Source organism: Hydra viridissima, unplaced genomic scaffold (genome assembly GCF_058129835.1).
Source record: "Hydra viridissima isolate aposymbiotic clone 2 unplaced genomic scaffold, HvirCarnegie_v1 scaffold_11, whole genome shotgun sequence".
Classification (NCBI taxonomy): domain Eukaryota; kingdom Metazoa; phylum Cnidaria; class Hydrozoa; order Anthoathecata; family Hydridae; genus Hydra; species Hydra viridissima.
Genome location: NW_028324310.1, coordinates 7845205 through 7861219, shown reverse-complemented (window position 1 = coordinate 7861219; position 16015 = coordinate 7845205). Strand labels below are relative to the sequence as shown.

At 30.6% G+C, this 16015-nt stretch overlaps 2 protein-coding genes and 1 long non-coding RNA gene across 5 annotated transcripts; all 3 read left to right on the top strand.

The window, feature by feature from the left end:
• The first annotated feature begins 698 nt into the window (after positions 1–698).
• On the top strand, positions 699–9415 carry LOC149881996 (uncharacterized). 3 transcript variants are annotated; one of them, XM_090066715.1, is made up of 3 exons: positions 699–779; positions 4460–5707; positions 8105–9415. In XM_090066715.1, the coding sequence occupies exons 2-3, from the start codon at positions 5573–5575 to the stop codon at positions 9413–9415; spliced, it is 1446 nt and encodes a 481-aa protein (XP_089922841.1). In that variant the 5' UTR covers positions 699–779; positions 4460–5572. The 3 variants fall into 3 exon arrangements, with proteins under 3 accessions (XP_089922841.1, XP_089922840.1, XP_089922842.1); XM_090066714.1 differs by lacking the exon at positions 699–779 and adding an exon at positions 3104–3262; XM_090066716.1 differs by lacking the exon at positions 699–779 and having other exon boundaries at positions 5101–5205; positions 5535–5707.
• Positions 9416–9470: 55 nt separating this feature from the next.
• LOC149881995 (uncharacterized) lies at positions 9471–10946 on the top strand. The gene is made up of 2 exons (XM_090066717.1): positions 9471–9603; positions 9869–10946. Exons 1-2 carry the CDS (start codon positions 9521–9523, stop codon positions 10623–10625), a joined length of 840 nt encoding a protein of 279 aa, XP_089922843.1. The 5' UTR covers positions 9471–9520; the 3' UTR covers positions 10626–10946.
• Positions 10947–11197: 251 nt separating this feature from the next.
• LOC149881994 (uncharacterized) lies at positions 11198–11752 on the top strand. Its single transcript, XR_016444980.1, has 2 exons — positions 11198–11319; positions 11674–11752. It is a non-coding gene; the product is annotated as an uncharacterized LOC149881994 (long non-coding RNA).
• The last annotated feature ends 4263 nt before the right edge of the window (positions 11753–16015 follow it).

The following is a 16015-nucleotide window of genomic DNA, read 5'->3' as shown; positions in this document are numbered from 1 at the left end:
TTTACCAGGATCCGTAGGATCATAGAAAATATACCTTTATCATTCCTATTTCTCCTTCAGACGAAATCATTAACGTCTCTCCCACATACACATCCAACACGCTAGAAAAAGAAACGATTTTTGAAACCCGATACAGCTGATCAGACTTACGCACCAAATCCAATTTCTTATCATCGCTCTCTTCTCCAAACTTAAAACTCTCACTAATAACACCACTTGTCTCCATTGAAAATATCAACATCCCTTTCTCTAAACACACTCTAAATTCCGATGTCGGCTTTACCATCTTACACATTTCACTAAACCTACTAGCCGAAACTCTTCTCTTTGGCCAAAAAGAATTGCGCTCACTCAAACTCACGTTTTGAACGCTTTCCGTCGCCACCTTAATATTATACGCAAACTGGTCTAAAGTTCTCACGGCGATTTCTAAACTTCCCGCGCTCAAAATCGACAAAGTCAACTCGCTTCCATTTTTTACCGTTTTAAACACCTTGCTCACATAACTCTCAACACCTACATGCAACGATTCCTCAAATTCAAACACGTACTCATCAAAACGATCTGAAAAAAGATTCACCTCAAACATTAAATTTATCGTTGTTTTTGTTCGCACACTTATACCTTCTTTACTTATTCGCAAACACACCATCCTCATATTTTTGAACAAAAGATCAAACAACGCTTTCACTTCACCTGCATTCTTTGTTCTCGCTATAAACATTTTTTAAGAAGAAAAGAAATTTTTAAATCACATGGTAAGAAAATTGAATAACAAGGTAAGAAAATTGAATTAACATCTTAAAAACTTTAGGCATCTTGAAGGGTACAGAAATAACATGATTATTTTTATACTTCTTATTAACATGACATCCTTAACTATGGAAAAGTATCAATGGCTTAGAACCCGGATGAGAAAGGACATCAAAGGTATCACCCTTAAGTATGGGAAAGGTATCAATGGCTCAGAACCCGCATTTTACATCTACTATTACAGCTACATAATGTTGAAGTTTTTTTTGGATGTAAAGTTAAAAGTAATTCTTTAAATGGTACTGTTGCAACTTGTCTCTGTTGCAAATCGTCCCGGTCTACCCTACATTTTGATTTACAAACAACATTTAAAACATTTGTTGATTTCTTAATTTGACCGATCCGCATATTAAGAAGAATACTCCAAAACGGACAGTTTATAATAAATAATAAGATATTCAAAGTTATGTAATTTACTAAAGATTTATTTTACGTCATTTTTGAGGTTAATTCATTGATAAATGTGTCATTCTACTGAGATTACTGACAAGTTTGTTAATCTTGCTTCACTCATAATAGACCTTAAATGTGATTTGAAAAATTTGACCTTTAAAAAAACTACTTAGGCATCTAGTAATTCTAACGAACCTTATCAAAAAAATGTGTAGTGCTATGGTTAAGTTAGGATGAGATCCTAATTCAAAAACTTCCTAAAAAGCAATCCCCCCCCCCTCCCACCCAAAAAAAAAAAAATAATGATAATAACATCAAGCCTTTGCCATCCATAGGTTTAACGGTTCCAAAAGTGTACACTTATTTTTATCATTTGCCAACTGGTCTTCTCATACTTCGTTTATCATTTAAACCTTTCAGGTTAAACTTTGACTCATCCAACCATAATATTCGTCTCCACTGTTCAAAGTCTGATTTCTGTGAGAATTTGGAAACTCTAAATGCTGTTTGGTTTTTTGCCGATAAGAATGGTTTTTTTGCTACACGATATTTATACAACCCTGATAATTCAAACGTCGCTGTACATCGTGAAGCTTTTCGTTATTAAGCTAACATTCGGAATTCTTACTTTAAAGTTTCATGTCTTACGAAAATGTTCTGAATTTAACCTATCGTAAATTACAACTGTTCGTAACTGGGAATTTCTTTTGTAAAGCAGATGCCTAATTTAAACCTAGATTCGAAATAAACAATTTATATTTAAATTGCGATGCTGTTTTACAGTTTAATGGTATTAACTTTGAAGTTCCCTTTGTTTTGAAATGTTACTTTTTTTAGACTGTTTTGTATTCATGCAAAAAAACAGTTAAAAGAGAGTCACACAAGTGATTACGAAACAATAATATATTCCACATTTATTAGCAATTTTTTTTCTGAAACACACCATAAATATTTAATTATATTAAGGTCAAGAGATCATGGTGGCCTGAGAATGTGTTTAACTTCGCCAGAATACTCCTCGTACCAAGCAGTGATCACTTTAGCAGAATGAATTTGAGCATTATCATCTTGAAAAATTGTGTTTCCCTCTGGAAAAAGTATCAAGACAATAGGATGAACATAGTCTGATAAAATAATTAACTAATCTTAGCTTTTTATTCTGCCATGAAAAGAAACTATTGGACCGGCCGATTTCCATAATAAACCGCCCAAACCATCACAGATCTTCCTCCATGACTAACAGTCGGAAGAAGACAATCTGAGTCATACGGTCGGTGGAAGAAAATAAGGTTAGAATGGCTCATCAGAGAAAATTACATACTTATATTGCTTCAATGACTAATTTTGAAGCTTTTTGCGTCACTCCAGATGCTTTGCAACATTTGTCTTTAAAAGTAAAGGTATTCTTATTGCAGCTCTTCCGTGAAAACCGGTTTTATGTAATTCACGGCGAACTGCTTTTGTAGACGCTGGATTTTCAATACGGGCATTAAGTTCTGCTAATTTTATTCCACAATACTTATTCGTATCCGACGGTTCCTTTCTAAAATCTTTGCCTTTCTTCCGGAGTTTTGCTTGAAGATGTTTTTCCCTCCTTTTCAAATGCAGACATGTTTTTCCCTCCTTTTCAAATGCAGAAAGCTTTCGAGATGTTAGGCCGGGTGAATAAAAATGAGCAATTGCTTTTACTCAGTAATTGGTCAGCTTTACGTGAATAGAAACTTCAACAACTTTAGTTAAGTTTTTATTCACGTAAAATTCAGCAATTACTGAGTAAATTGCTTACCTTTACTTGAATAAAAATATAAGGAAAACTCCTGAAGTTTTAGTTCACGTAAAGCTGACCAATTACTGAGTAAAAGCAATTGCTCATTTTTATTCACCCGGCCTATTGTTTCTTGAAACTCTAGTTAATTCTGCTGTTTCTGCATTACTAGCGCCTGCCATAAGAGTACCAGCAATGTGTCTTCTTTTAAAATTTGAAAAGTTATTATGCTAACTTTTTCTATTTCTTATTATGATATCTGGTTATAAACAAAGATTTTAGAACATTATGGTAAAGTACATAAATAATTAACTTAAAAGCCATAAAAATTTCTTTGAAGATTTTATAGAAATTTAAAAACTTTACTTTCTTTAATTGGTGCATCTATAATTTTGTCCAACCCATGTATGCATGTATGTATGTATGTATGTATGTATGTATGTATGTATGTATGTATGTATGTATGTATGTATGTATGTATGTATATATATATATATATATATATATATATATATATATATATATATATATATATATATATACAACTCTAGTACTAAAAGTTTCTTAAGAGCTTTTTAAGATTCAGATTATCAAAACAGAGAAAAAGTAGTTAAAATGCAACATGATAAAATGTTAACAAGATAAAATGTTTAACAGCCAACTAAAATTATTTGAACTCCATCAAAATCATTTAATGTAATATAATCCTCAGATTTGTCCCTGAAGGGAACACAAATTATAAAGTATTTTTCGAACTCTTAATAAAATAGTTTCTTATAGAAAAGTAGCTCAGTACTAATAGTTTCTTACGGTTTTGGGGCTTCTAGAGCTAGTTTCTGGAACACATTTCTTTTTAAAAAGATATAAAAAACAACACATAGTAGACAAGCATTTTCCAACAAAGCGTATTTTGAACAAGGTATTCAACAGAGTGAATATAAAACAACTAAGAAAACAACAAAATCCTCCATGACTTAAGAAAGACATAGTGTAGTGGATGGAGACTAGCTGCATCCACTATATACACAGAAAGATGATTGTCTTGTTTGCTCAGCTGTAGCCTCAGGATCATGTAGGACGTTATAAAGAAGTGCTGCTTTGTATAGTTGTGAATTTATATAATTCTGATATAGATGTGTAGTCTCTGAAAAAAGTGCAGCTTTTACGTTTAGACACCAAGGGTGTTACTTATCAAACTGTTGTAAAGTAAAAGTGGCCCAGTTGCCCCTAGCAACCAGATATCAGCTTTTATTTCACTTCACAGCTTGGTTGGAAAATGAAATGTGAAATTTGATTGGTTGTTAGGGGCAGCTGAGCAAGTTCTGCTCTACACTAGTTTGATAAATAACCTCCCTGGAGTCTAAACGTAGCATCTGCTCTTTGTTTCAAATATAATTCTAACATATACATGTATACATAGTGGACAGCTGTATAACATATATATTTGTATGTATATACATTGTAATAATTGTGTACAATTGTTTTTAGGAAAAAGAATTGTCATTTGAGTAGTGAGCGCACAATTAAAAAAATTAACTATGTCAAAGAAACCTCCTGTCTAATCTACTGTATTTGAACATTTCACTAACTCAAAATGGAAAGTATTTTGTCTATCAGGCTATGACAAACAATCCAGATGAAAACAAATGCTGTAAATTCAAGATCAGTGCATATGCAGGCAAGAGATATTTGCAGTGCTTTCATTCTGAATTATTTAAAGATGTGAAAGAGAAAGACTGCATCCAAAGTAATGAGCTAGTGACCAGCACTTTCAGCCAAGCAAGGGAGCAGAGAACCTTGCAGACATCAATTGCAAGATATTTTGTCAGTGACAATATTACTATGACAATGACAGTAGATACATTTAAAAAACAGATCATAGAGTTTGTTGTAAAGGATGGTTTGCCTACATCATTATTTTCACGACCAGTGACTGAATAGGGAAATTGCGTGCAACCTTAGCATTTCTCTGGAGAGGGAAAGTATTAGAAAATTAATGATTGAAGAAGCTTTTAAACAAAAAGAAGAACTTAAAGAATCTCTCAAGGGACGCTTTGTGTTTCTTAAAATGAACGGGAGAACATTACACATAGTGAACTATTTTGAAATCAATGTTCAATTTTTTGTGAAAAAAAATGAAATTTTACAAAGACACCAAAGCTCATCACACAAGCGAATTTCTCCAGGTCTTGGTGGAAAAGACTTTTCAAGAATATTTACTAAAAAACAACAAGGTTTGTCTGTTTTAACTGACAATTCTTCAAACATGATAAGTACCATTAAGTTGATAAACAAGAATACTGAAGGTGATAGACAGCTAGAAGAACATATTGGGTTCAGAGAAACCGAAATATATGAAATGGAAAGAAAAAAAGAAAGAAATATTAGTTTAGGCTTAGTCACCAGTGTCAAATTACGAAAAGATTAAATCTTCTGCGGCTGAAAATTCAGCCACTTATAGACTAAAAATTACTTCTGCGGCTGAAAATTAACGCATGCGCAAGTATTCAAATTAATTTACTTCATTTTCTTAACTTAAATATCATTGTGAGATATCTTTTAGGAATTTGAAGAGAATTTGAAGATAATTTAAAAAATACAATGAGCGACCTATCGATTGGAAAATCTTTTGAGAATTTTGAAGAAGTGGATATCTTCATCTCTAATTTCTGTAAAATTAATTTTCATCCTGTGAGGCAAAGACACAATGTGACGGTTGCAGCTTACAACAAAAAGGTAGAACTTTTTTAAATAAATGGATAGGGTTTTAAAGGATTTTAGGCCTAATAAAGCCTATGTTCATATACTTCAACTTAAGGATTTTAGGCTTAAAAAAGCCTATGTCCATATACTTCAACTTAAGGATTTTAGGCTTGATAAAGCTTATGTTCATATACTTCATTTACTTATTATTTAAAATTTTCAAATACCAAGTTGTTATATATCTTTGGAAAGAGCTTAATGTCAATAAATCAAATGTGAAAAAATTTCACAAAAAGTTATGACGTTTTTAGTGACTAATTTCTGATATTTTTGTTGATTAACCTCAAAAATTGTTTTTTTTCTCACTAAAATTATTATAACTTTTTCAATTCTTATGTAAATGCTTACAACTAGGTACGTAACATAAAAATTTTAAATTGACTTAACAGTAAAATGTTATATATCTTTAGAAAGCCCTACAGTACAGTATTTTAATAGCGAAAATAATTATAAAAATTGAAAAATTCAACAAAATGTTATTAGGTTTTTAGTACCGATTTTGTTATATATGGTTTTAAATTACTATAACTTTATCAGTTGTTATCTAAATGACTATAACTTGGTATCAAAGGATGCTGCAGGAGTAGACTACAAATTTATTTTACTTTAAACCATTGGGTGTATACGGGGGGCTAGAGCAGGATCCAACCACCATCTTTACCCCTAATAAATGAGAATTTCATTTAATAAAATTGTTTTTGTTTTTCTCTTTAAATTTGTAGTTTACCTATGCTAGAAGTTGTATTAATTTGCATTAATACAACTTTTTTTTAAGTTTTATTCATCCTGACTATTGCTAAATATGGGTGTATTGCGATGGTTAATCACACATACTTTCAAAAAGAATTCATTTTTATAGATATTGTTTGCTTTAATAATAAAAAGTCAAACTAGTATATATTATTATTATTATTATTATTATTATTATTATTATTATTATTATTATTATTATTATTATTATTATTATTATTATGTCAGGTCAGGTTATCCTGCTACTGGTAACATGTAATCCAGTACAATCTGCATCATGTTAACTTTAAGAAAGGCAGTTGTAAAACATTGCTTCAACACTTTCATAATGACATTTAAATGTCATTATAGAAAACCATCCAAACCACACAAGTGTGGAAAAATTGATGTAAAACATATTAAAAAAAATAAATAACTAGATTTTACTAATTTACAAAAAACATGAGTGGTGCATGGACTAAGAGAGTAGGTAAAGTCGGAGGGGGCATGCTTCCTCCACTCTTTGAATTGAGCTGATTCATAATTCAGGCATTCGCTTATTATCTCATAAACATCAGGTAAATTTCTCAGAATTTTTTCTTGTTAAGTTCTTGAGGAAGTTCATCAAGATAATATTCAAATGTTTTAAGCCGATGCTTAAATAATTTTGTTGCAGAAGGTGAGTTCGGTAATGCATTGAAGCGAGAAGGTCTTAGGGCTCTATCCATTATTTCGTGCAAAAGATTAGAAAATTGATACAAATATCGATACACTTGTACAAAGACCAAGAAACAAATTAGTTCTTATAAGTTTTTCTAATCTAAAATAAACAATCAAAACACAACACTAGTATGAGCTCCCGGGTAATAAAAATGTTAGTTCCAGTAAAAATCCATTTTCACAAGGAATTAGTATTTTTTTAAAAAAATATTTTAAAATGTCATTATTTAAAGTTATACATTTTAATATAACAATACCTTTTACCACATAACAACATAAGAGTATCCATTTTTCAGAAGGGGCACACATTGACTTGGGGTAAAGGGTGCGTCCTTCTCCTTCTGCAACCTAAAAAATTATTCCATTTAAAAATATATCATAAAATGTCATTATTTAAATTTACTATATCTTTTTGCTAGTTACACTACTTGCTGTACCATTTTGTAAGTTACACTACTTGCAGTCCTATTTTGTATGTTACATTACTTGTGGTAATATTTTGTACACTTAACAACACACTTAACTATAACTCACAAGCAGACATCTGTTACAATCTGTTACTGTTAAATATATTATTAATTACATATTTAAAGATGGTTAGTAAATAATTTTTGACCATTTGTTTCTTTGTCACAAAAATTGGCAGCAGAGTTTAAGCTGGAGTATTTAAATTCAATATAAATTTTTTAATATTGTAAAGACTCAGCACATATGACATGAAAATTTAGTAGTGTGCACCATCTTCCATCAATGTTTTCGTAAATAAATTTCAATAGGTGATTTTCTAATAATTGTAAAACCACTTTGCTTTTAAGCACACATAGCTTTCACCACGGCTATGAAGTCTTATCTACCCCTATAATAACAGTAACTAATAAACTTTATGTAATAAAAAAATAAAACTTTTATTTCATTTAATAGGTTAGAATCAACAGTCAACTTCCACAGGAAATCAAATACTGGCAATTATATTGGGAGTGTAAACATTTTGGTAATTTTAAAAGCCGAGGAAACGAGAAAAGAAAAGTTCAGCATGTCTTTGCTAAGGGCTGTCAATTTAAAATTGCTGTTACTTATAATCGCCTTCTCAATAAATTTCTTGTCACCAAAGCCGATTTAGAACACAAAAACCACCCAATTTGTTCAGAAATATATTCTCTCTATCTTGATATCCGAAAGCCAATTCCAGAACGACAGGGAGAAATTGACAGCATGCTTGTTATGCATGCCAATCCAACGCTTGTAGCAGATGTTTTACATAGAGAAGGATCACATGTACGAATAAAAGATTTATATAACAGAAAACAAAAACTATTAAAAAATCTTGGCACTGTGAATGATACTATTCTGAATGCTCTTGCACAGCCTGGGGTTATTTATCGCATTATAACAGACATCAATAACCATTTTGAGGTTTTATTTTTTCAGACTGTCCAACAGCAAATTAATTTTACAAAATACAAAGAAGTTATACAAATGGATGCAACATATAAAACCAATAAAATGCGTTACCCACTGTACACTTTGTTAATAGAAGATAACAATGGATTGGGACAACCCGTTGCATTTGGTGTTTTGGCTAAAGAAGATCAAGCTCATTTAGAGAAATTTCTGGAGTTGTTTTTGGAGCTAAAAGATCCATTAGGGGTTCATTGCTTTGTTGTAGATAAAGATTTGGTAGAAATTAATGCTATCAAGACAGTTTTTCCAAATATACATATTAACATTTGCTATTTCCATGTCTTAAAGGCTGCTGATAAGTATCTTTTAACTCTTAATGGAAAACATGATAAAAAGTCTTGCATGAACCAATTTGAAATTTTGCTACAGTCTAAATCTTCTGATGACTTTGATAACGAACTAATTAAAATCCAAAATATGTCATTGCAATTTTACAATTACATTATCGAAAATTGGGTTCCCTATAAAAATAACATGACTTTATTTTGTGAATCCAGCATAATGCATCTTCAGAATAGAACTAACAACAGAATAGAAAGATTTCATAACACACTAAAACGAGTGTTGGGCTCGGCACAATTACCATTAGATGTTTTAATAAAGAATTTATTGACCATAATGGACGTTCGATCATATGAAACCCATCACTGTCAGTTTGATATGACTTTGAAAACTGCAATTGTATCTCAGCCAAATGTCGCCGAATATTACAAACATTTCACAGACTATGCAGCAAGATTAATTTCTAAGCAAATAGAAGTTGAAGGATAAAAAAGGATTCCATTGTTAAATCTGATAACTAGTGGAAGTTATAATGATATAGGCACTTTAAGAACTGTGGAAGGCCTTAATTGTTCTTGTGGGGTGCCAACACAAATGGGAATTCCTTGTTGTCACCTTATTGCTGTTTGGAAGTTTACTAATGAACCGCTTTTTCAACCACTTTCAGTTTCTTCGAGGTCTACTGTACTTGTAAAGTTTACATTTAGTCTGTTTACTAGAATTTTTCACAATTTCAGTTCTTAATCTTGAATATACAGTAATATACTTAGTAAATTAAATATTATTTTCAAAGTAAACAACAAATACTTAGTAAAAGCTACATAGTACTCTTTATAGTTTTTAGTATAGTTTATAGTTTTTAATATAGTTATAGTTTGTAATACTTTTTGATAAATTCTTTAAAGTTGATTCGCTCAATTTTTTAAAAGTATTTTTGTTTAGATGGAAAAGGGAGACATCACAATATTTTTCTAATGGTGCAAATATGGCAGTTTTTTCTTCTACCGGTTCTGTGACACAGAAAAACTTTGATGTTCCCAAAAACACCCGAAACGACAGATTTAACGGTGTAATGGTTGTTCTTAAAGATTTAGCTTCCATCAAAGCAGATCAACCAATTTCTGCTTTTAATGGAAATATCAGGGCAGTTGAAAAGTTCAAAATGTTGATAATGTATCAAAACAACTCTGCATTGAATGTTTGTTTGCAGAACCTTATTGATGAACTGAAACCGGAAATGCCCACTACACCTGAAGTTATGCCACTGGAGACTACACCATTGCATGAGTCCTTGTCATCTCTGGAATGTGCTAACAACATTAATTCAACAGCAACATCTGTTGATTTTTCAATAGTCTCAGCTGTAGACAAAGAAGTTATGCCACTAGAGACTACACCATTTTATAAGTCCTTGTCATCTCTGGAATGTGCCAACAACATTAATTCAACCGCAACATCATCTGTTGATTTTTCAATAGTCTCAGCTGTAGACAAAGACGTTTTAGAGTTGACATTGCTTAAAGATAAATTACCTCAAGCAACAACGCTTTGTAAAAATGTTCAATTGACATCAGGAGAAAAAAATAAAATAGGTGCTAAATTCAATGCGTATTCAACAACATGTTTAAGTCAAGTAGATTTTCAACAACTGCCTAAATCTCGTGGTCAGCCGGTTAGAAAACCGTGCAAGGCCTTTTAAAATTAAAGAAAAATACTCTTCACAGTTAAAAGAACAAAGCATAACAAAAAAATCAAAAACAGTTTCCTTAAATATAGGGCAAAAACTAAAAAAGGATGTAAATGATAGCATTTGTTTTGTATGTGGATCCTAGGAGCCACCGATGGACATTTCTCTGATTGACTGGATTGCCTGCAGTAATGATTGTGGGCGTTGGTTTCATTACTGCTGCTTATCGACCAATAAACAGAAATGTCTAGATTTTTGTTGTGCTTGGTGTTGCAAAAAAATAAATTAAGAAACATTGCTATTTAAAAAAAGAAATAAAATGCTTTCAATCAATATATGAAATTTCTTATTTTTTATTATTTATTTTGATTATTAATATTTTCATTATTTATTTATCAATATTCAGAAAAATTATCTAAAAATCAAGTTTTTCCCTTTCCGTATGTTAACTGTATAAAGAATTTATTATTTGTAGTTTGTAAAAATGTTTCTATATGTTAATGATTAACAATACAGTGCTTTATTTTGTAGATCCTGTATAAAAATCAACTTTGAGTTTTACATTTTTTTATATGCAATAGTATATTTTTTATTTTTAGTTCATGAAAATATTTGTATTTGTTAATTGTAGTTGTATGATATTATTGATTTTGTTTGGCTTTAGATGACTGTTAGACCATTAGCAGGAAATTACCACATGTGTGTAGTAAGCTTTATTTTATTTTAAAAATTGCATTACAAACAAGTTCTTAAATGCAGTGTTACTGTCCTTAAACAAAATTTAAGGACAGTAATAGTTTTGTTAAGTTACTTTTGTGGCGTTTTATTTTTTATGTGTAACTTTATATATATAATTTTTTTTTTTTTTCTACTTTGTAATCCTATTGTATTCAAGAACTTTTTTTTTTTGTTGAGTTTTTTTTTTCTTTTTTTTTTTTTAGTTTTAATTTGTTGAGTTATTTATATTATTAAATTTGACTTCATAAGACTTTAATTATTATTTTTGATTTTTAGTTTATGATAGAGGATTGTTTTGTGTTAATTTTTTTTTTTTTTTTAGATAAAGATGACTTAAATACATCTTGGAAATAACTAATGTGTAGTTACTATCTTTAAATAAATGCTTTGAAGATTATAAAGATGTTGTGAAGCCACCTCCACGTTATATTATCGTAAAATAGTTATGTATACAGATATTCAATGTTATTGAACGATTTTATTTATGGATATTTTAAAAAATTAAAAGACGGTTGGCTATAGGAGAATTTGATTTGAAATACTTATCAATGTTATTGAACGATGCTATTAATGGATATTTTGAAAAACAAAAAAAAAACAGTTAGCTATGGGGGAGTTTATTACATTTTTAAATTAGTAGATAACTAATTGATTAGTTAACAATTACTTTAAATTATTATGGACATGTTGGTCATTTTTAGTATATCGTGACGTTAGAATGATAATGTTCTATCTCCTTTTTTTAAACTGACAAAACAATAATTTGTTATTATCATCTAAATTTTTAAACTTACAACACAATAATTTGTTCAATGAATTGTTTGTATATAATTTGTTGTATATATTACAGGGTTGCCACCGTTATTAAAGAACGAAATTCCCTGATTTTCCCTGATTTTTTCGCTAAAATTTTGCTTTTTTCTCCCTGATTTTCCCTGATTTTTTGCTAAAATTTTGCTTTTTTCTCCCTGATTTTTCGCTAAAATTTTGCTTATCTCCCCCTGATATTTCCAGCATTCAAACACCCAAACTTAATTTCCAAACCAAACTTCTCCATTAACCCCTGAGCATTTTTATCTCTAAAAAAACAGATACCATAATCCCCCAATAAGTAATGAACCAATCAATTTGTTTGAAAACTAAAACGAATAATCAAATACTTCAATCAACACATGAAATTGCTCTTTGAAAAAAATATAAAAACTACAGTAGAATCCCATCAACTTGAACTCTGAAGGTGTATATTTTATATTTTTGAAACGTTGAATTTTTAAAAATGTTTGACTTATCAGGATTTTGTGACCTATCTTATTGCCCTCCCACCAAGGGCTGAATCAGGGTATATTTAAAACGGATATGTTCGATGGGCATTGAAAATCTGTCAGACTTATCTAGGGTAACAATTAAGATTGGAAATGTTTTTAATAACGAGCAATGTATTAAAAAATCAAGAGTAAATACAAAGTTATAATAATTAATTAAAAAAACTAACAAAAACGAAATGAGTAAGCTAAAAAAGTAATATTGGTAAATACTGAAATGTTTGAAATAAAGATCAACCAATTTTATGTTAGAAAAACAGAATTATTTAATATTGACTTCTTTTTTTTTCTTATGCAGTATAACTAATGCCTCTTCAAGCATCTTTATTTCTTTTTCGTGTTCCTCACTTTTTCGCTTACGATCATTGCCTTTTGTAAGAAGAAGCTTCATTTGAGACATATCCTGCTGTCTGCCAGCTTCCTTGGTGAATGTAATAAATTCCTCATTGTATGTTTTACATACTTCGTTCAACACTTTGTGCTTTTCCTTAAGTTCCAATATTTCCTGATTTAAAAGCATTATCACGCTATTTTCTTTTTCTTTTGCTTGGAGTTTTCTATTTTCCTCCAAATAATTTTTATATTGTAACGATGCATTACGAACAGCCTTTATCATTTCATTGTTTATTTCTATTTCGTGAGCCTTTAATTTGTTTGACACCATAAAATCTTTGATAGTGCGACGAGATATAAGTGACTTTTCTTTCATGTTTTCACTGAGCATATTACTGTTAATGCTGAAACCTCTCTCAATTGATGCTTGCCCATGACATAAAGTAAAAATAAATATCAAAACTTTTGACAAAACCTTGTAATCTACACCAGCTTTAATGGTTTCAAAATAAAACTTGTCTAAACGATTTCCGGCGTGAAAATTTTTAAATGCTGGTAAAAGAGTAGATGAACTTTCCTCTAACAACTTTGAAAATTGTATGAAAGCTTGATCACATTCATTTGAAGTAATATGTGAGCAAGAAAGAATTAGATGTAGTACAGATTTCATCTGATGAAGAAGATCAGCTTTTTGTTTAGAAAGAATTGACGCTGGACTGATGCAACCAGTTGCTTCCAGAAAAGAAAATCGATTCAAACTTCTTTCAAATATTTTTTCCAAGATTCTAATGATAATGAGACGACAATCTTTCATGAATCTGTTGATGACATCCTCAGATAACGCATCCTTTCTCCTCAATTCCATAATGTCTTTTTCTGCAGCAAATCCAATTGTCATTAATTTTAATGGTAGAAAGTTTTCCTGTTTAGTGAAATCAAATTTTTGAAGTTGCCTGCCATTGACGATGCTGCTAAGGATATCTTGTTTTATAATTAAACCCATTAAACTTTTAACAGTTGAGAACAAATCTTCGAAAAGAAAGGGAATCATTGGGGCATCAGTTTGATATCTCAGTAAGATTTTCTGTAAAAAACTTGCAATGTAACCAAAAAACTTCAATTTAGTCGAAGTTAACTCATCTTTTGTTCCCCCTAACACTGTATCATAGCTCTTGCATTTTGGTTGCATACTTTTAGGAAGAGTCTCCCAATACTTGGTTATTTTTTTAACATTCTCCCAAATTAAACAAAGTCTATCTGCAACTTTTTGGTCTTCAACCCAGCGTGTTGAACAAAATGCATAAGGAAAACTCTCACATTCAGTAACAGTTACATAATCAGCTCTTCTAGCTGGAGAATCATGAAAAAGGTTGTATGATGCTTTCATTAACTTCCCTATATTCCATTCAGCAGATTGAAAACCTGATTTGAGAGCCCCATGTATTACATGAAGGTTACAACTCCCAATGTTAAGAAGTTTAGGGAGCTCTTGTTGATTGCGCTGCGTTTCAAGAAGATTAAGAAGAGACCAGTTCACATTTGGACCATCCATGCTTAGTTGAGTCAGACTTATGCTATTAATTGTTGACAAAGACCTAGTAATACTTTCAAGTAAATTTTTTGCTGTGGGGTGACCTAAAAATTTAGAGTCAAAGTATCTGGATTCAACATGATTTAGATCGCTCCTCCAAAACCGAATATTTAGATCCAATTGACAATTTTGGAAAGAATCGTTCAGGCTTTCATCAAATGAAACAGTATAATAAGGAGATTTTTTTATATTTTCAGTTAGAAGTCTGTGAAAATAAGGTCCAAGACCAAAATTAATTATATAGCCAAGTTTTGTTCTACCCATTTCATAAGATTTAGCAGTATTGCTATCAGGGAACATTTTCTGATAAAGTAGCCCATTTTCATTACACGAATTCAATGAGAAATTATTCTGTACTGCATTTAAAACAGAATAGATTTCTGCACAACTTTTATCACATTGATCTACTGTAAGAATTGCTTGCTTTTTAGACATAGACAGTGCAGGCATGAAGAAGCAAGATACTGGCTTTGATTTCTGTGCATGTTTTTTGCCATTCATGTGACTTATCACAGCTCTTCTACCCATATTTGACAAATTAAATTCAACTTGGCATATTTTGCACTTGGCTGACTTTTTATCACTGCCTATTACCAGCCATTTTTCAAACAAAGGATCACTCAACCATTCTTCTTTGAAATACGTTGTCATTTTAAATTTTAAAAATTTGTACTATTCTAAAAAAAAGACCAAATGTAAATGCAATGCGATTAATTTTCTTTAAAAATGTTAAACATTAACCCTGGCACGCTGGAAAAGGAAAATTTTTATTAGAAAACATTTCAAATCATTAAAGAAAAATTAAAAGTTCCCTGATTTTCCCTGATTTTTTCCAAAATCAACTATTTCCCCCTGATTTTCCCTGATTGTATCTAAATTTCCCTGAATTTCCCTGATTTCCCTGATTTCCCTGATTTGGTGGCAACCCTGTATTAAATGATTATAAAATTGAATTTGTAAATTGATTGCTTAAAACGGTATTTTTTGCTTAAAACGATATTGCTTATTATTTAGTAAGTATTATCAATCAGGGGTGTCCCGGATAAGCTAACCGGCCAGATATTCGGGCAGAATTGAAACGATCCCACCTCTAGACAAGTTTTGCGACATCAGTTAGGAAGGAAATGTGAACTTCCTGTTAAATGCTCTTGCCGCGGTGCTAAGACTGTTAGGACGTCATCTGATATCCGGTATATTGCCGAATAATAATTTTATCAGGCTTACGATACACTGGATATTTCATGTTTAAAATAAAGATACACCTAACATGTTGTTTGGAAAAAACGAAAAAACCTAAAATAAATATTTTTAAATGTTACATTTTTAAATAATTAAATTTTAATGACTTTTGTTCAATATTGTTATTGTTATTAAAATACTATTAAAATTATATATTACAAATCCATCAATTTATCACT